Raw genomic sequence first — 20,411 nt, forward strand, 5'->3', positions numbered from 1 at the left:
CCCCCATCCCAAGGTTATTCTTTTTGGAGGAGGAGGAACCACTATGGATGCCCCTGAATTGTACAGTAGAAGTAAAACATTCAACAGAGTTCCAGCTACAGATGGTTCCAGTTGTTTTTTCCCCCAAGCATGGGGGCTACTAAAAGGGTCCTATTAAGCTTATCAGAGAAAGCCCAAGAGGAGACTGTACTGTTTCAAAGAACACCCACTTCACACACATCACTAACTAGCATCCGTATGAAAAGGGGAACAAAAGGGACTCAATAGCCATTTTATCCAAAGAACTTCACCCTAAAAAAAAAAAAGGATTTAGCCTGAGAAAATGTTGGCCTTGTGGAAGAACACTAAGTAAATGCCCAGCAGGTCACTATAGGGATGATATTCTACTTCTAAGATGACCAATTCACTAACTGTCCTTTACAGAGAAGTTAGTTTGTATGTCAAGGCCATCTCAGGGGTTTTCTAATGTTAGGATAGCAATGAGCTTAACTGTTGCTTCTGTGCTCTTAATTTTTTTTTTAGGACAAGCAAGCAAAGTGGAAAACCTTAGCAATTAATTCATAAAGGCTTTCCATATACCGCAGAATTCTGATTTTCCAGACTTTCAGATCACAGAGTCCAACACCCTTGAAGTTTCCCTTGTGGAAAAACCCCCAAGGAAGGATATTCTTCCTATTTTGTTTGGAAGGATGCTACAAACTTTCAAAGGGATCAAAAGAAGACTTTAGTTCAGCCTTCTCCCAGTTGTGTGTCAGGTGTTTGTGTGTGTGCGTGCGTGCGTGTGAAGGCTTCCTGCCTTGAACATATCCTTTGATTTTGGTTCTGGGTTTAGGTCTTTCTCCCTCTCCAAGTTATTTTAAGGCTCACCACATGACCTGATCTAGATGACATCCAGCCTTGGGAATGTATTCTTTAAACAGAATTAAAATGCATCTTCATGCCACTTTTAGCAAAATGTGAGGGCGAGACATTATGTGAAATAAGAAGACATTAAAATTTCATGTTAATGTATTATATTGCATAAATCAATATTTATCGCATTGAGTAAATCAGTGCAGAGGTATCCATGTTGAGATGGCAGCCACAACTGCAAGATCAAACCCCAGAATAAAAAATTGGTCACGTTATCACAGAACACACTTAACAAGATAAATTGTTGCCTTATTTTCCAACTAGGCAAATTTGGGGCAGTTGAATCCAAACTGCACTGGAACAACTGTCATCAAACTAACTCTAAACTTGGCAAATTTTGGGAGAGCCACGGCACAGAGATGGGACTATGGAGGAGTAGCAGAGGTGAGGTGCCCCCTAGGGCTGAACTTTGGGGCAGCCACAGGTCACGCCCCCCCCCCCAAGCCCTGGCTGGCTGCCCAGTTGCCTGCCTGCCCTTCGGAGAAGCTGGGGCTGACATCTTGCTTGCAACCCAGGGCCTAAACAGAAGGGGAAAGAATTCTGCACTCCCCTGAAGAGCAGCTCTTGACCGGGTTAGCCCGGCCATCTGCTGCTCGATCACATAGTGAGAAGCATCACCGGGTTGAGCAGACTGTGTAAATAGAGCCATTGATTGTCACATTTCCTTTGTGGTGAAATGTCTGAGGTGCATGGAGCCCAAAGGAAAAGCAACATGGTGCCATTCTTCCTCTTTTGCACACAAACATTTGTGTAAATTCATGGTTTATTTATATTTATTACAAATTTTTCATAGACTAAAAGAGTAATCAAATAAAGAGTAAGAAACATTCATATAAATTCATGTACACATTGTATTTACATCTAACCAGAAGTCAGTTCTAGGTAGCCTTCAGTACTGAGCAAAATACTTTGAGCAGTAAGTCAAAGGGCAGCATCGTTTTTAACTCATCATATGTGATTTTTTATCTAGATTTCTGATTTTCAAAATAACACACTTGTGAAGTCCCTCAGGGTGCTGTACTGTATCCTGTAGCAAATGTAACAAGTCCAAAACGGTCACTCTTCAGAATTCAGGCCACTTGGTTTGAAACTCATTTTGGAAGGCTGCATGCGAGTGAATCAGAATAATATTATGTGGTTTTTGCACCACGTGAAAATTCCTGCTCATCCCAAAGAAGGAAATATTTTTTCTAAGGCTGTCACAGACAACATATGCAAAGAAATGAAATGACATGCATTGATTTATGTAAACTAGGTGCAGAATTTCCATTCTGCTGGGTTTCTTTTATTTCTTCCAAAACAGTCAGATGTGCAAAATCAACACTTATGAAATGCATTTTAAATGCAACTACTCATATTGAACCAAAGGGATTAAAAGGCAAGAATAAACAACTATGCAAGTTGAGCAGAAGGCTGATGGTGCCGGAAGATTCCCCAATGAGAACTCTCTGAAATTGGGCTCAAAGGGTACTGGACATTGTTGTTTTCGTGGTCAGTCCAGCTGACTGACCTCTGCACTTTCGAAGCACCTTCAAGTCACCTGATTGCAAAACCTCTCCTTGATGCCAGGTTCCATGAAAATTTGCCTCCACATTTTACTGAAAATGGTTCCTGTGCTTTTTTTTTTTTTTCCTGGGTTGCTGCTCCAGAACTTAACTCCTAGCTGCTTCTGATATTGCCTTTTGCTGCTGGATTCTTTTAATCCTCAATAGGTGTTCTGATTTCATGCTCTGTGCCTAGTTCTGCTGGCTGGATTCAACAGATGCTCCTGTGCTCCTGAACTGAGGGGGGGAAACATGCACGTTGTCGTCTGTTATAAAATACTGAGCAGGGAGTGCTCTGCTTTCAGCAGAGCAGGGAGACCAGGCAGACACGGAAAATCTGTGGGGGGGGGGCAGAAGAGCCGAGTGACAGTGAGTCAGTAGAAAAGGCAAGTGGGGATGGGGGGGGGAGGTGGAGGAGTTTACTGTAAAATGCCTATGAATCAGCCATGCGAAGGGGCTGCGAAAAAAGCCAATTCAATTTTAGGCTACCTTGAACACAATTCCCAAAGCACAGGGAGTGATCACTCCATTCCATTGTGCATTAGTCACGCCTCGAATACTGTGCCTGGTTCTGGGTGCCACATTTTAAAGAAGGTCCAGAAAAACGACTTCCGGGGAGCAGAAATCACTTCCTGCAAAGAAAGACTGAAGAATTGAGGGGGGGGGGGAATGAGGTTGACAGGATAACATTCTTCCAACACCTGAAAGGCAGGTGCAGCTACAATTAAGACAACACGATTAAATGAGCATCACAATGCACACACTACCACTTACGTACTCGAGGGCGATGTCACAACATAGATACAAAAGGTTGCATTTCACCACTTGATGCAGAGGCCAAGGTGAACCTTGGGAAGTTCTCTCCCATTCCAGAGTGCAGAAGCCAGAAAAATTGTTTGAGCCACAGGAAGGCAGATTCTAGTGGAACTCTGGCTGGGCAACAGGGCAACCGAGCGGCGGACTCCCCTTCCTTGGGAGGCTTTGAGACACAGAAAATAGGCAGCCGTTTTAGTCTGCGACGGTCTCTAGTTTCAGTTCCTGCAAGGGGGGGGGGAGACGGGGGCGCTTCAGCTTCCGGCTCTAAAACCCCTTGATTCCGTTTTTCCATTTATGAGAACAAGCGTTTCTTTTCCGCTTCCATTACACGCATTTCATGAAGTTGTCATTAGCTAGTGTGTGTCTTCTATGTATTTTTAAAATCATTTGTGCGCCTCTTAGCTGTCTTTCCGCATTTATTGGTCTTGAATCATAAGCAATATCGCTCCACCTTCTAACTTTCCTCTGGACGCCCCCCGGGCCGGTGCCAGCGGAAGACCCTTCCTCGCCCTTCTCCCGAACGAGCCGCCTTTCCTCTCTCGCCACGAGGCCACGGACGGCCTACACGAGCCACGGGCATCCCTCGAACCCGACCGCCTCCCGGCAGACGCCGCTTCCAACCCGTCTCTCGGAGGCCCCGAGGCCTCCGGGCCGGAAAGCTGGACGAGGGGGTCGCGCGGCTCCCTCTCCCCAGGCGGGGCCAGCAGAAGGCGCCGCGCGGGGTTGCGCGGGCCGACATAAAGGCGGGAACAGCGGAGCAGCCCCCCCCACCTCTGGTGCAAGCGCATGCGCTCTGCGGCCGCAGCGGGGGAACTCTGGGATGTTTCTCCTCCTCCTCCTCTCCCTCTTTCTCCGCCAGCGCCGCAGCCGCAGCCACGGGAGGCGCCCGGCCGGCCGGCCATGGAGAGCCCCCCTCGCTGAGGACTGACCGCCCGGCCGGCAAGGGCCCCTTCGCCCCCACCGGCCCCTTCCGCCCCTGCTCGCCGCGGCGGCCCCGCTCTCCGACCATGGGCAACGAAGCCAGCCTGGAGGGCGGCGAGAGCCTGGCCGGACTGCCCGAAGGTGTGGCCGGGGCTGCTGCGGGAGACCCGGTGGGCCTGGCGGAGGACCTGAGCCGCCTGAGCCCGGAGGAGCGGAGGCAGATCGCCGCCGTCATGTCAAGGGCGCAGCGGGGGCTGCCCGCAGGAAAGACGGCCGGCCCGGAGGCGCCTCCCTTGACAAGGCACGCCCGGGGGGGGGGAAGGGAGGGGGCAAATCTTGGGCCGGGGAGGGGGAGGCGGGGGCCAGCTGCGGGTGATGGAGCAAAGGATCGCTCCGGGATCGGCCGGCCGCACGTGCCGCCTTTCCTGAGGTGTTCATCCCCGCCGTCCGTCCGTCCGTCCTCTCTCCCTGCCGGTGACTCGAGAAAGGGCTTCGCTCCCGCCCCGGCCTCCCCGCGGCGTTTACCCAAGCTAAACTGGAAGCGGCTTCTGCTTCACGTGTGTGTGTGTGTGTGTGTGTGTGTGTGTGTGTGTGTGTGTGTGTGTGTGTGTGTGTGTGTGTGTGTGTGTGTGTGTGTGTGTGTGTGTGTGTGAAGCTCTGCAGCCGCCCCAGTTTGAAAGTCGCCTCCGTTTTTCCTGCGCTTAAGCATCGCCCACTCCCCTTTGGCGTTGGATGGCGGCGGCGGCGGCGGCGGCCCTCCCCGGCCGGGGCGATTTGCTGAGGCCAGCGCGGAGGAAGAAGGGAGCGACCCGCCTGGGGAGGCTGCCGGGGGCGCCGAGAGGGATCCGCGCGTGGCTCTCCCGCCCCTCCCGGCGCGCGCCTCCCTTCAGCACCCTGGGCGAGGCCCTGTCCAGGGTGCTGAAAGGGCCGCTTCCCCCGGCCGCCTCTCCCGGCGCTGCCCGTGGAGGCTTCATAGCCCTCAATAGCCACAGGCAGACAGCCGTGGTGCAATATGCTGTGTGGGTGCGTGAGTGTGTGTGTAGAGTGCAAACGTTTTTGTCAAACTCACATTCTGCGAGCCTGACACACACGCAGTACTGTGCAAAAGTCTTAGGCCACCATTAGATGTGTTGTAGCAATAGGTATAATGACCATATATAATTATGTCTCAAAAATCTCCTTATTAGAATACAGTCAGAAAACACAGGAGATTTGCATGCAGTATTCAAAAGCAGGAAAAGCCAGAGAAAATAGCTTCCATAGAGGCAAATGTTTAGTTTGACTTCCCCTTACACCTGAGCAACAGCAGGCACCTGGCTCCCATCAACCTTAATGGAAGCTGTCATTACTGATACTTGTGTGGGTCCTACTATGTCATGCCCAAGTGACTGCTATGAAAAAGGGTCTGTTACACTGGTTTATGCAAGACATGCTAAGGCATTACATACGGTGCAGATATATGTTGTATCAGTGTGTGTATATAATAGCAGACTTAGATTTAGCACTTAGGCTATATAAATAGTCCAAATAAGTAACATGATTTATACAAGAAAATGATGCAAGGATTGAAAAATGTTATCTGTTGAACTGATTTACCATAACAGAATTTGGATCCAAATTAACATCTTTTTACTACTGACACCACATAGAATAATTTGGATGTGTCTAATTCATTCTTCACCTTTAGGGATGCTTGAATTTTAGAAATCTATAAAGGGGAGATATGAGCCATCACCAACTTACATATGTATTTGTGCATTGAAGATTTTCCTGCATATGAAGATAAACATAGTATCTGAACAGATAGGTACATGTTCTCTGCAAACATGTATAGCTCTTTAAAAGGAAAAATATATATACTTGGTGCTAATTATTTGCCCTACTTGTTCAGTGACATTTTCCTTCTTTTGTATATTTCAATCTTAATGGAATTAACTTAATCTAAAGTAACAAGTTTTATGGATTGCAAACAGTAGAAAGATATTCCACATAAATACTGCTTAGTTAATGTTTTACTTGATGTTTTACTTACTGTTTTATACGTTCTCTAACATAGTAGCAAATATATGCATAGTACATCTATGGCCTACAGTTTATGCTGAATGAGGTGGCCAGCTAAACCAACAGATGTTCTGCATCCTGTTAAATTAAAGTTTGGTATTCCGTTTGTTCTATGCATTTACTGTCATGTGCCTTATATGTTTTGTGTTATTTTTATCTTGATTTAGTTGATTGGAGATTTTCCCATTTTCCATCTCAGGTTTAGCCCTATTTACTACTTTGTCTTACTTACTGCTACCAATGGAGAAACTAATTTCTAAACCATTTTTCATTCTTGTACCTATTTTTATTGAGGTTAATATATACCTTGGCCTATCTTTTATCTATGCTTGTTTGCAGGTTGACCAGTTTTTCTTCACCAAGAAGTATTTGTTAATTAGATTTAAAAGTATGTTGACATTATTTACAATATTAATTTGTACCTGGAAACATTGCCAGTTATCTCCAGTTGCAAAGTGGTTCAAAAGCACTTTCTAACAATTATATAATATCAAGAAGGTGCCTCATTTGGGAAAATTCATCCAGTGGATTAATTTTGATAAGATTCATTCAGCGTTATCTGTTAATTTGCAGGATCTTGAGCAAATTTAAACGTTGATGGTAAAGAAAACAGGATGTACCAACATATTCATAGTTTCCCACACAAATGGTAGGGATGCTTCTTTTCTCTTTTCCTTGCAGATGCTTAAAGGAAACTCACAAACAGGCTCTGATTCTGTAGGCAGCAGGTAGCTCTTATACTAGATGACCATAAGTTTGTCTAACACAGGGGTGTCAAACTTGCAACCTCACAGTGATGTGACTTTTTTTCCATGGCAGGCAATGGGGTGGGTGTGGTTTCACCATGAAGCATCTGGCCCGCAGGCCGGCAGTTTGACACCCCTGGTTTAACATTTTAAAGAGTTGCTAGCCACTATTACATCATACAGAGGTAACTTCTGTATTTCACTGTGCCCTATTGGTATATGAAGAAATATTTTGCTTTGCTTAATATGATAATATGATTCCACAGTGGTTTTGTATATGTAATTGTTCATTATATTCTGAAATTGTACTGGAATTATATGGGACAAAATAAAGATAGGCCTAATAGGTACTTATCTGCAATAAGTGAGAGAAGTCTCCCTCAAGTCAGATTCAGTTCCTGGTAAATTCATGGGCATGAATATAGCTAGGAAACAGTATGAAAATTGTTTGCCTCTGTAGACATTAAAACATTGTTTAATGATGTAATAGCACAGCAAGTCTCAGGCTTCACCCTCTTCTACTTCAGATTAATTAGCATTTTGCATTAAGCCCAAATCCACAGTCTTAACTGTGGTTAGTTGAAACAAGCCAGCTTTGTAAAAAAAAAAAAAAGCCGGATCTGAAGGGTATATATTTCCATGAACTTAATTGATCTGCCTACTTCAAATGACATAGCAGCTCTGAAAAACTCAGCTGGGTTTCTCCCTGCTGTAAGGGAAAGGGAAGAAGGAGACAAATGCTTTTAGAGGAACTCTGGGTGGCAAACAGAAATAAAGATATAAACCAGAACCATGCAAAATAGATCAAGGACCCTAAAATGTTATTACTAATATTAGAAGTCAGGACCTCTTTATAATTTTATATCCCCAGTAAATATGTATATGACCATGTTGTTTTAATGTAGTGTTTTAGTCTATCCCTTAGTTTTTTTGAAGTTTGTCAGGGATGCAAGTGGTTGGGCTTGATAGCTTCAGTAGTCTCTTCCAATCTAAGATTCAACCTAGAAAGGTAAACAGGCCTCTTTAAGATCCAATTCACAGATCGTGCTAGGCCAAGACTTGCCACAATTAGCTGAGTTCCCACAAATCCTAAGCCATGTTTTACAAAATAAAATGGGCAGATGTCTTATGACAGTACCATAACAGCCCAGCTCCTTCTCCTCTGCCTGCGGCCTTTTCTCCTTCCTTTATGTCTCCCTCACAGCGACTCTGTGAGGCCGGTTGGACTTCTGTGGTTGAGGACTGAGCAGACCCTGCCTGGAGTCTTCAGTTGTGGCCTTAGGCTTAGCCCCTCCCTCTCCAGGGCTTAGCACCAGTGAGGCATACTGTGAGGTGGATGGAGTATAAAACCGATGCATTTTGTCCCTTATTGCTAAATGTTTGTGCTAAAATATTGAGGGATTGAATTGTTTTGATTTAGAGTGATGAGGGTTGAATGCCCTTGGCTGAACTAGAATGCTTTTTGTCCTCTCTTAGAAATTTGGGACAGTTAAATGACAGAACCTTTTAGTCAGAAGAGAATGTTGGCTGCTTTCTTTAAAATGCCAATCTTTTGATATACAGCAAGTATTAAACAGATGAAAAACCCCTATTGCTAGGCAGCAAATGCCATGTACAGATGCACTCTGTGTCACCTCAGGCTTAAACCATTTGGAGTAGGTACACGGTTATTCTTCAGAATTCAGAAAGCTTTTAAATTATAATTCAAGAAGAAACTGGACAGCCATTTGTTCGAAATGGTATAGGGTTTCCTGCCTGGGCAGGGTGTTGGACTAGATGACCTCCAAGGTCTCTTCCAACTTTATTATTATTATTATTATTATTATTATTATTATTATTATTATTATTATTATTATTATTATTACATATATTGGCCAGATTAAAATACACAAGCACACACATTGAAATGAAATTTTAAGAAATGCCAGTCTTGCTGGGGGGAAAAGAAAAGCAGAGTGAGTTTACTGGTACTTGTTTCTGTGTAAGCAGGTTTAGTATATGCATGTACATAAGTATATGCGTGTATAAATACGTATGTGTATATACATAAAGATATGCCAGTCTTCCACCCTTAGACATTTTTAATCTTAATGTATTAAACTCATCGACTTTCTTCATTCTACAAAATCAAAATGCAACTTCTATGTGAGGGAATAACCCCAACTCTCTGCACTTTGAGGTTTGGCATCATGGCGAATTTCATGTGGTCCATTCTTCAGGCTTTGGGGTGACTTCTAGGGTTGGAAAAGGGGTGGCTTCTTTTTAGAGGCCTTATGTTCTTTTCTCCAGCTATTCCCACCAGTTCACATCGCTTCTGGTGACAAGCAAGGTTTGAAGTTGGTTTCTAAACTTTAACCCTTTCCACTTCTAGTCCCAATGATTTAGCCACATCTAAAGTAGATTTGGTTTTTTTAGGTGAACCCTTTCAGAGATGTATCTCCAATCCATTGATATAACTTTTATTTTACCTAGAAATGATTATTCTTTACATAGGCACTTTTATGTATCTTTCTGAAGTGTAGCCTTTGGTTGTAGATATAGTTTTAGCAAGTGAGGGCTCGGGTAGACAAGATATGTTGTGATGGATGAAACTGTACATTAACATTCTGTATCCTCCCAATGGTAAACTTTTCTGCTGTTAATACATCCCTTTGTGAGAGACCCAATTGCATCTATTTAAATGAAATGAAATGAAATCTGTTTATTACAGCCATAAGGCCACATACAGTGAAGTATCTTAATAATACAACTGTTAAATCTTCCTCCCCCTCCCCCTCTCTCCAAAAAACAATGAAGTAGTAGGATCTAAAAATTAAAAATCTGAAATTAGTTTTGTAACCCATATTGTTTTCTAGAGTTTTTGTCTTATTATTTTCTAGCAGGATTATTTTTTTATGGTATATTGTTATAAGCGATGATTTTGAAGGTTGTAGTACACCTTTATAGGATATTAATAGGGGTGAACATGATGGTCTTGTTTGGCCATTGTGCCTGCGTTGGTTTTGAAAAAAAAATCTGGTTTGGTTTACGTATGTGACGAGTAGCTTGCTTTTAATTGGTATGTGAACTCTTGAGTTAGGACTTAGTATTATGTGTTTCTCTCCATAGAGGGAGAGATTTTTTAAAATAATACATTTTATTATTTACAGTTTATTTGAAGTATGTGTAGGAGGTGGGGGAGAGAGAAGAAGCAGCAGCATTAGTTTTACATAGAGAATCGTACAAAAAAAACTTGCTGGGAACTAATTCACAGTGAAGAAGACTGTGTGGATCCTACAAAAATGGCTTTAATCTCAATTTATTGGCAAGTAAAGCAGAGAAAATCAGAAGTAACTGTTAAAGTAATTGTGATACGGATTATCACTGTACCAGCATAAGTCTTCATAATTTTGCTTCCATGTCACCCTGTACAGGAATTTTATGATGTCTGCCTCTATAAATTTGATATGAAAGTTTCATTAAACATTATTTCTAAAAAGGGGAAATAAAACACTTTACAGCAACAGTTAAAATGTAAAATTTTAAATCATGGTTCATTTAAATGTTAGATAGAAACAATCAGCATGAGAATCAACTGTACGCTGCATATATTTTTTTCAGTTTTGTAAATATCAGTGTTTGCTTTATATTTAAAGGCCAGAGAAATGAGCTTTGAAGAATGAAATATTTTAAAAAGAAAGGTTGGTGGAATGGCAGTATGTTTCTAACCTTCTTTTTATGGTTATTTTTACATGAAAGATTTCCTAAGAAGCTATATTTTCCCTGTATAAGGCATGATATTTTTATGTAATCATGGTGGGAGGGCATATAAGTCTTATGTTCCTGATTGCCATGGTCTCTTACATAATGTCTTTTCTGCCCTGATTTCAGGTGATAAAACCAAAGTTATAGTGGATGTAGTGAATTACCTGTCTCGTTCTAACAACTTGTTGACCTAGTGTGCTACTTCCTTCTTTGCATATCATCCCTTTAATATGCAGCTGCTTGACCTATCCAGCCAATCAGCTCTGCGTACTTCACTTCATAGTAGAGCCAGATATAGGGACCAAGGCTCATAGTGGCTCCTAATTTAGAAAGAAAGGGAAACCTTTCCAAATTTGATGCCCTCTAAATGTGTTGATACTGTAGCTCTGCAAAATCTCAGCCATCAAGGGCAAAGGCTGTTTCTTCCCAAGAATGTTAGATGTTCCAGCTCAAGACACTTGCAGGGTGACAAGTGTGGCAAGACTATCTTTGGGACAACTCAGTTCATATTTTTCCTCGCTATGACAGGCAATAGTGCTAAGTTACGTATGGAGAACATGCTTGAGTAGAAATTAGGAACAGACAAACAACATGGAAGCTTTTGAGTAGGATCCAATGTCATAAGGATTTTGCCAGCTGAAAATATTAACCAATTAAAACGACTTACTTTGGCATTTAGATAAATCCAATAAATAGGTTCCTAATATTTGTACAATGACAGCAATTCATTTCTGATGAAGCTCTTAATTAAAAAATATTGCAGAGTCACTTTACTTTTATTATTCCCAGAGTAGAGAAATTTTAATAGGTTAAATGTCGTGAGTACCATATTTTAAAATTAATGTGCAGCAGGGAATAATGTCTGTAGACATCAGGACTTTTCATAGTTGATGCTGAAAACTGAAACACATAGAAGACTTAAGGAGGAAAGTATTCTTCAGAGAGGGAAAAATGCATCTCAACCATTCACCAATGCCAGCTCTACTGAAGAGAGCAGAATTTCACTCTGACATTTTGCCAAAATGGTGGCAGCACACATAAAAGTTGAGTCTTTTATTGACTTTTGCTTCATGCACTTTATTACCATTTTACCAGACGTATATTTACTGAGATAAAAAAGCTTGTCATTTGATACCTTCCTTATGCAATGTTGAGTTTCTGAAATATTAGAGGCATGCAGAAATTATGACCATCAAGTCAGATGTAGTCTGAAAAACATGGACCATACTTACTGGTCTTAAGACTAGACAGCCACTTCAGTCCTTGGTTGGTGGGATTCATTTGACTTTTGAATTATATGTTCATACCTTAAGAGTGTGTAATGCCTGGATAAAAGGTTGGACAAAAATTGTCAAAAGTTTAGCCTTTTGCTCCACATGTAATCTCTTCAAGAGCTTTTACATAGCGGACAGTTTCTCTGCCTGCTGAAGTTGTAGGGTCGCCTCCCCTGGGGGTGTTGAAGTGAAGGTGGGAATGTCATTGGCCTGAGGTGGCCTGTGGTTTCCCTAGTCTTGAAGACTGTCAAGATTCTTTCCAATTCTAGAATTCTTTGAAGATGAGAATTTTCTCAGGTCAATTGTTTTGGATTTTTCTTAGTCCTACTAATAAACATACCATAGTGAAAGTTAGAAATATAGCAAATGTACACAATTACCGCTAATAAAATTCATCAGCCCCATCAGGAAATGTCATATATAATTTTGCCTCACCTACAGTACCTGTCATCTATCCCCTATACTCTCAATCTGGAAAATGACCTCCGGATGTGAAGGATGGGAAATGAGAAAAACATCTTTATTGGAATTAAAACATTGAATTCATTTTATGGTTTTGGTTTCTGATATTCAGAGATCATCGCACTGGGTTAACTTTGCTTGATATCTTTACAGATCTGTTCCACCTGATGACGGTGATCACCCAAAACAACAGGGCAAGCCTCCAGATCCTGGGCCCCCCACGCTAAGTAAAAGCAGAACAGCTGATACCCTGAAAACGGAGCAACAGGTCCCTGGAAGAAGCACATCGTCCATGAGTTTGAGAGAGTCTAAATCAAAGACCGATTTGAAGGATGATCAGAAGCCAACTATAATGCCCAGCTTTCTCTCAGATGCCAACCCATTTGGCGCAGTCACATCAGTTGTAAATAAATTCAATCCTTTTGATTTGATATCTGACTCAGATATAGACCAGAATGAAGGCTCCAAGAGAGTGAAGCCCACCCAAAAGGAACAGGGTAAATCTGAGCCACGAGAGGGGATCTCCAAGCAACCACCGCAACATTCATCTCCAAAGCCAAGTAGTCCACAACTTGGGGCTGTCAAACTGGTCCCACAAAAAACAGGACCTCCCAAACAGGCACTGCAGCGACAACCACAATCTGGAATGCCTAAGCAAAGTCAGAAACCAGGCTCTGGCCAAACAACAGAAGAAGCAAAACAGTATCCAGGACCACCCACATCTCGGTTCCCAAAGCAAGAATCTACGAAACCTGCAAAGTCTTCACCACAACAGTCGGGAGCTGGAAAGCCTCCTAGTATGGACCTTGCTAAAACTTCCTCCCAGTCCTCTGTTCTTAAAAAACCAGCATCCCAGCAGGGAGTGCCCCCTTCTAAACCGAAACCTCAGCAGCAGCCGGAAGGTCCTTTGAAACCTGAGCCAGCAGCGTCCAGTAAGCAACCATTGCAACATTTGGCCGGTCCTGCAAAAGCAGCACTCCCCCAGCCTGGAGGATCTGGGAAACAACCATCTCAGCAGCCTGGGGCACCTGCAAAGCCTCCCCCCCAACCGGCCGAGTCTACCATTCGATTCCAGCAACAGGCGGGGCCTGCAAAACCTGATGATCCACTGCCTGGACCTTCCCAGCAGCAACACGTAACTCCATCGCAACCTGGATTACAAGCCACAAAGAAAACTTTTTGCCCACTTTGCACAACCACTGAACTCCTCCTGCACGTTCCTGAAATGGCCAATTATAATACTTGCACCCAGTGTCAAACCATAGTCTGCAGTTTATGCGGTTTTAATCCTAATCCTCATATAACAGAGGTAAGTACATTTAAGACATAAATGTATGGTCCCCTTAAAAAAAAACACATTGTTGAAAGGAAGCTAAATTTCAGAGAAGTTGGGAACCTATGCCCAAAGAAGTTGAGCATAGGATAAGTGTTTGTCAACTGTCCGTTTGCTCCCCATGATCACCAAGTTTCTGGAATGTCATGGAAGCTTCTTCAGGGTTTCTCCATAACAAGACTGATCATGATAAACTGCCTAAAACAGCTGTCTTCTCTGATCATTCAAAGAGAAAGCTGGTCACTCTCCCCGGTTGCTTGGGATGGGTTGGCTTGACATGCTGGCCTTGGTGTGCCATCTGACTTGAAAGCTTCTGGGCCAGTTGCATTTTTCCTTTGGCAACTGCTTTCTTTCTTCATGCAAGTTATAGGTTCTAACTATTCCCAGTTTTCCCAATAATGATTAAAATGATATATTTGAGTTTAATTTTAATTACCAGAAGAATGAAATCCTCACAAGGAGATGCATAATTATAAAATCCATAATTATAACTTTAATCAGTTTCAAAGCAAATTATTCAAGCTTTAAATCCAAAACACATACTGAAGAGAGTGACCAGTACAAAAAAAATCCACTGAAGTGACTTTGGTCACAGAGAGAGAACAACAAGGACTGAACTACAAAATAAAAGTATGAAGTGAATAGGTTAATAAGAAGGGGAAAAACCAAGGAAGTTATGGAGCTGGTGACATTCTCAGAAAGAAGAGAGCTTTTGCAATGAATGCAGCAAAAGCAATGTATGAAGCCCTGGTGGGTATGAAGAAAGAGAAGATGATTTGGGAGGGCAGAAGGACACGGGGGGGAGGGGCAGGTGTGAAAAACAGCCTTGGCCTAAGCTGAACTTGATGAGAATTCCCTCTTTTGTGTTGCCTGATGTTGCTTACCCCAAAAGGGAACACAGGGCCAGATACACATGTGTGCATAAGTATATCAAAGCACGTCCACTGAGCAAGACGGCATATTTATTTCTATGTTTACGTTACCCAGCTTAGATTCCTTGTACAATAGTTGGGCCCAATCTCCAGATTACCTCCACTTGTCTCTGCTGTCTCAAAGTATCTAGGACTGTAACTGACAAAAGGAAGTTCGGTTGGAAGCTTTCGAATGACAGATCCAAACTCAGGAGGGTGGGAGCCCCCGAGCAAGGGGAGGGTCTGCCTCATAAAGCGGTGGGTGCTCGGTTCCCAGACTGTACAGCCCTTGCGTCCACAGTGGACCAAGGATGCCTGCCCTGGACGAGAGTTTGGAGCAGAAGACTCCAGCCCTGGGACTCCACTCTGTCTGCTCCATCTGTATTAACCGGCAAATGCCAGGAGTCTCTTACGGGGTGCCCCCCTGACTCAGCCTTTGCAGAAAGACCCACAGGAGCATCTGCCTTCATCACAGCACAGATGGCAACTCCACCTCGTTAGGTATTTAAATGAGCCCCCCCCCCAAAGACGTAACGGCTCCATGAGGAAAAGTTGCTAAAGAGAAGGGATAAGTGGCTGCGCTGGGCAGTTCCCCCTAAGCGCTGCAGCCTTAATTGATCCAGGGAGGAGGCACACACTCTCCCTTTGAGTCTGATGAGAAGGGCAGCCAAGGAAGCTCATGCATCGCTCTGTAATTGGAATGGGATTTTTATTTCTGCTTCAGTTAAGTCACAAAACATTTACAAGACGACTCCACTTTAGATGCTTGGTTGCATATATGTGCAAGGAACTTACTTTGAATTTACTAGTACACACACACACACACTTCATGAACATATAGGGACCTACAAAGTTTAAATATATTCTTATATAGTGGTCCCTATTTTTTCTTGCCCATACAAGCTTTAATTTTTAATTTTACTAGAACTTTGAGATACCATTATGTTTCCTTAAAAATCATGATTATCTGTCATTGATGCAGCTTGCACAAAATCATCACAGTGGTTTCCAGAAATGAAATCTTATAATTAATTAAGGAAATTCAAAAACCCTGTCAGTTTCAGGTATTGTACTATAATAGGAGGGGATAAACAATCTGCCTTTTTTCCTAGGGTGGAAGTAATATTAAATTCAATACTTTCTAGCTTTGTTGTTTACAGATCTGTTCCAAATTTCTTTTGGATATACTGTGCATTTATCCATGAAGTTGGATAAGGTCCTATCTATTGTCTGGCTCTACTTCTTCCCAGTCTTAATTTTGCATGATTCAAGTACTGCCTTTGTATATCCATGTCCACGTTTATTGGGTTTTATGCATCAGATACTTTATTCTTTCGAGGTTCATATTACGTGTTTGCACCATATGTCCCTAGAGCCCCGCAGGAAGATTATCTTTATAAAATAAAGTTTATGTGTTCATTATTATCTACTTGCATATAATTAAAATTACGACTAGTGTGTTAGGAAAGAGTACTTTAATGAGTTATTCATTTAAAACAGAAGTGATTTTAAAAGGAAATATATTTGTCAGTAATATCTCTTTATCTGAATATAACATTTAACTATAACACCAAAAATTCACAGATCCAACAAAATATTGTATTTGGCTTTTCATCACAGCAGTTATCTTCTTGCTAATTTCTATTGTCTACCTTGCAATAAGGCTCTTGCACCCCACGGATTTATGAAATGAGAACTCAGTTGCGGCTAAGGAATAGTCTATCGTCCATTTTGAGTGGCCCATTCCTTTTGAATAAACGGTGTCACCGAATCCTTGCATCCTTTGTAATGCCTACTAGATCATATGGATCTTCCATTACTAAGTCTCCCAGCTCCAGTTTGTTCCCACTGTGCTGAGTGGTCCTGCAGAGGCAGTGGAATCTGTGACCGTCTGGTGGGACCTGCACTTCCTTGATCATTGTGGGGTTCCTTTTCATCCCCAAATGCGCCTCCAGGCCCCATTCTCAGACTTGTTGGACGTTCACTATTTCTTGGACTCTCTTCCCCCTTCTGCATAGCCTCCAAATTAAAGCTCTTAAAATCAGCCCCTTGTAAGCCCATCTTTCCCAGATGTAGTTAGGGGCAGCCAATCTCTTGCCAAGAGTCTCTAATCTCAGAAACAGATCCCATTATTAAAGAGCCTTCAGACCATTTTTATTTCTCATTTTATCAATTCATTATTTCAAACAAATCTCTTAAAGCATTTCTATGTAATTGTATCATGACTATCAAACATTCACATCAGTTTTCTTCACCTCAAATCTGCATCCCTAAATTTAGATAGCAAATTCAGATCTTCATCAGCACCAGTGTTAATGTTGCCTGGCAACCACGACTTGCTGGTGTAACAAAGTCACCTGATTTGAGATGTTTTCTGGGGAATACACTGGCAGGAAGTGTGGTGATTCCGTTTTAGGCCAGACAGGCTTACTCCTCTCTCAGAAGGCCATAATATTATACTTTATCTAACACTACAGAAGATAAATGTTCTATATTTGGTAGTGTACTCAACAGCGGGACTGAAAGATTGTTATGATTTTCCAATCATAATAACAAAATGTTTTCTTCAAACCATTTTGACTTAAAAATGATTTCAAATGATTCTATTTCCACCAAAAAAGTTAACATGGACCATGCTTTTGTAACAAACCAGTACAAATATAACAAGGTAATAATTTAAATGTAGTTTTGGTGCTTTTAATTTAGAAAACAGATCAGAAATGGTAAAGTATCATAAAGTAGCTGATGCTTGCAGACATATGATGGGAGAACTATTTTATTGAAAGGTATTTGGAAATTTAAGAAGGGAAAGTAAAAAGTAGTAAAAAAAAAAACCCTAGTGAGTCCCTTTTCCCTTCAAATAATGTAAAGTGGATCTTTCGGTACCGAGGATATAATTCTGTCTTGATGTTTTGTTTTGTTTTTCAATTATGCATACAGATCAAAGAATGGCTGTGTTTAAACTGCCAGATGCAAAGAGCTTTAGGGACTGACTTGGCTCCTGCTCGGCCTTCGGCACCCAGGCAAGAGACTCCAGCCACAGCAGCTTCCCAACCACAGCCAGGCACGAAGAAGAAAGAAAGTGCTCTGAAACAGGATGCGACAAAGTCCGCGGAACAGCAAAAGCCGCCGACCCAAGCAAAGCAGCCGCCTGCCCAGCCCGGTTCTTCTCCCGCAAAAGCGAAGGCTCTTCTTGCTGAACCCAGGACAGCAGAATCCGCTCCCAAGTCCCACCAGGCCCAGCCGTCGGGAAGCGAGGATCAGCGGAAGCAGCCCGGTCCTCGGAGACTCACCGGCGATGCCGCCGCATCTGAGCCCTCTGGACAAAATGGCCCCGAGCCTTTGCTCCCTCGACGCAAAGCGGAGCCCTTTCCGAGGCCAGGAGAGGACGAGCTGCCGCGGGACAAGCCTGCGCCCGTTGATAAAGTGGCTGCTCCAGGTGGCAAAACTTTTCCTCAAGGGTCCCCTCAAAAGTCTGGAGGAAAACTCGATCCGCAGCTTGGAACTGATTTGAATGCTAAGGGCCAAAAGGAGACGGAAGCGGTAAGAGGGGTAAAAGAGCCCTCTGCGAAAGCCCAGCCCCAGACGAATCCCATGGGGCCAGATGCCAAATTGACTCCAAAGGGCCAACCAGCCTCCACGGGTGCCAAGCCCGGCCAAGGCCGACCTCAGGTCCAGGCCCAACCGCCTCCAAGAGCACCGGAATCGGCCAAGCATTTCGGCCTCCACACAGCAGTCGATGCCCCCAGGTCGCTCCCCACAGCCCCTCCGGAAACGGTTACCGGGAAGCTGTTTGGATTCGGGGCTTCGATTTTCAGCCAGGCTTCTAGTTTGATTACCACAGGGGGCCAGCCAGGAGCTCAGGTGCCCGGAGCTGCCCCTTCGGCCCCCTCCAGGCAGCCCCCTCCTCCTGCCCTGCAGAAAGAGCCCCCTTCGCCATCTCCCAGGGGAGGGCCCACGAGGAAGGAAGCCAAGCCTCCCGTGGCAGAGAAGCGTCCCCCAAAGGAAGCCATCTGCGCCAGCCAGCCAGAGGCCGAGAAGAAGCTGCCACCGCCTGCCGGGGCCTCCCAGGCTCCCCTCGGGGCTGGAGGAGAGGAGAGGGCGGGGGCCCCGGAGGCCCCCCAGGGCCCCCCAGAGGCGGCGTCCGTGTGTCCCCTCTGTGAAACGGGTCTGAACGTGGGCTCTGGAGGCCCTCCAAATCACGGCACATGCACAGAGTGCAAGGCGGTCGTGTGCAGCCTCTGTGGATTTAACCCAACGCCCCACATCACAGAGGTAGGTGCAGCTCTCTCTTGCTCCAGTCTATTATTTGACCCCTTCCTAGTCTGAGAAAAGGGACTCAAGCGCCTTGGTTAAAAGTTTGTTGTGTGCCACACGCAGGGCCTTTCCCCCCCCCCCATCCCTTGTATTACTTGCATTTGAACAATGGAACAGGTTTTAAGTAATTCGTCGTCATTGTGGTTTGTCATTGTCTTTTCCTGGATTATTATTATTTATTTCTCAATCTCTCTTCGAAATAAACAGGCCAGCCCCTCCCCGCCATCTGATTAGGTGTCTTTTTATATGGCTGGCTGTGTTGCTACGTCTGGCTCACCCTGGGAAATCTAGACACCATCCTTCAGAGAAACATTCTCCTTGATCCACAGGAGCATTTTTCAAGGAGAACGGTCTCTGCAGTGAAAGGACTAATATTCCTCAATACAAAGCTGATTTAGATTATAACTGAAATGTGGTTTTATTTTTGCCTAAGAATAAGTGAAGAATAAATAGCTGATGATTAAATAAATGAAGGCATTAGGCTTCTATAGACTTGCAGAACAAACTGTACAAAACGTAAAGCAAACTAAAGATAATTATAAATGAAAGAAGCTTCATGGCTATTTTCTCCAGGACCTCATGGCAAGGAAACCATAAACAGGATCTGTATTACAGTATGCACACATTGATTAATTTCCATATTGGGCTGAAAAAGTTGAGTTCCTTGCTATGAATTTTTAAATACAAATCTGAAAATTTGATTTAATGTAATTCAGACAAGCTGAGAGGAAGATTTTTTTTTCATAAAGTGATATGAAACAGTTTGAAGAAATGGGTGGGATCAGTGTGGATTTAGAATAGGGCCATATTTAAAATATATCAAACTGATACTTTACCAAATATAATGTAACAAGTGTAACAAAACCCCTTTTCACAGCTGTTACTAAAGTTAACGTCTTCCTCAAATCAAACCATATCGTGGCAATGCAAAAAAACTTGACCGTGGCATCCTTCTGGGCTGGCTTGGTGGTTTTTTCCCTCCTCTCTTCAGGTTGGTTCCCCTTGGCGTTGGGAGGGAGAAAGAGGTTGAATTGGCAAGCTCCAATTTTCTGAATTAGAAAAAATCACCTACTTTGGCACCCCCAGTTTGGGAAATAAACTCCATACAGAGGCCAACTGTTTTCTTGTGAGTCTTTTGCGTGGTTTGGTACACACGCCCAGCAGGCCCCTTTCTCCTGGATATGGACAGGCATACATGAGCTTCGCCTTCAGGCAGCTGTCCTGGCCTCAGGGACACGCCCTGCACGGGTGGTTGGTGGTTCAGTGAGGTGGCCGTGGGCAGAAGGAAGGAGGGCAGCAAAGAGCCGGCCCGAATGGGAAGAAAGCGCATTCTCTTGCTGTCAGGAAGAGCCCCGCGTTGCTGATGGGGT

The 20,411-nt window shown here is 43.6% G+C and overlaps 1 protein-coding gene across 10 annotated transcripts in view; it reads left to right on the forward strand.

Moving 5' to 3' along the window:
• Window positions 1-1,677: 1,677 nt before the first annotated feature.
• The window catches only part of PCLO (piccolo presynaptic cytomatrix protein), an 80,620-nt gene continuing 61,886 nt past the window's right edge, over window positions 1,678-20,411 (forward strand). For 4 of the 10 annotated variants that reach the window (XR_005558046.1, XR_005558048.1, XR_005558047.1 and 1 more), the window contains exons 1-3: window positions 1,680-4,494; window positions 12,634-13,789; window positions 17,665-18,999. Coding sequence is in view for 6 of the 10 variants with exons in the window: in XM_039354615.1 (XP_039210549.1) it covers window positions 4,280-4,494; window positions 12,634-13,789; window positions 17,665-18,999 (2,706 nt within the window). In the remaining 4 variants the exon portion in view is untranslated. Of the gene's footprint in view, window positions 4,495-12,633; window positions 13,790-16,253; window positions 17,393-17,664; window positions 19,000-20,411 lie in introns of those variants that run through there. The other 6 variants (XM_039354610.1, XM_039354612.1, XM_039354611.1 and 3 more) reach the window with 4 other exon arrangements.

This window comes from Crotalus tigris, unplaced genomic scaffold, assembly GCF_016545835.1.
Source record: "Crotalus tigris isolate CLP2741 ecotype Arizona unplaced genomic scaffold, ASM1654583v1 scf7180000018563.1161478300:1536566, whole genome shotgun sequence".
Lineage (NCBI taxonomy): Eukaryota > Metazoa > Chordata > Lepidosauria > Squamata > Viperidae > Crotalus > Crotalus tigris.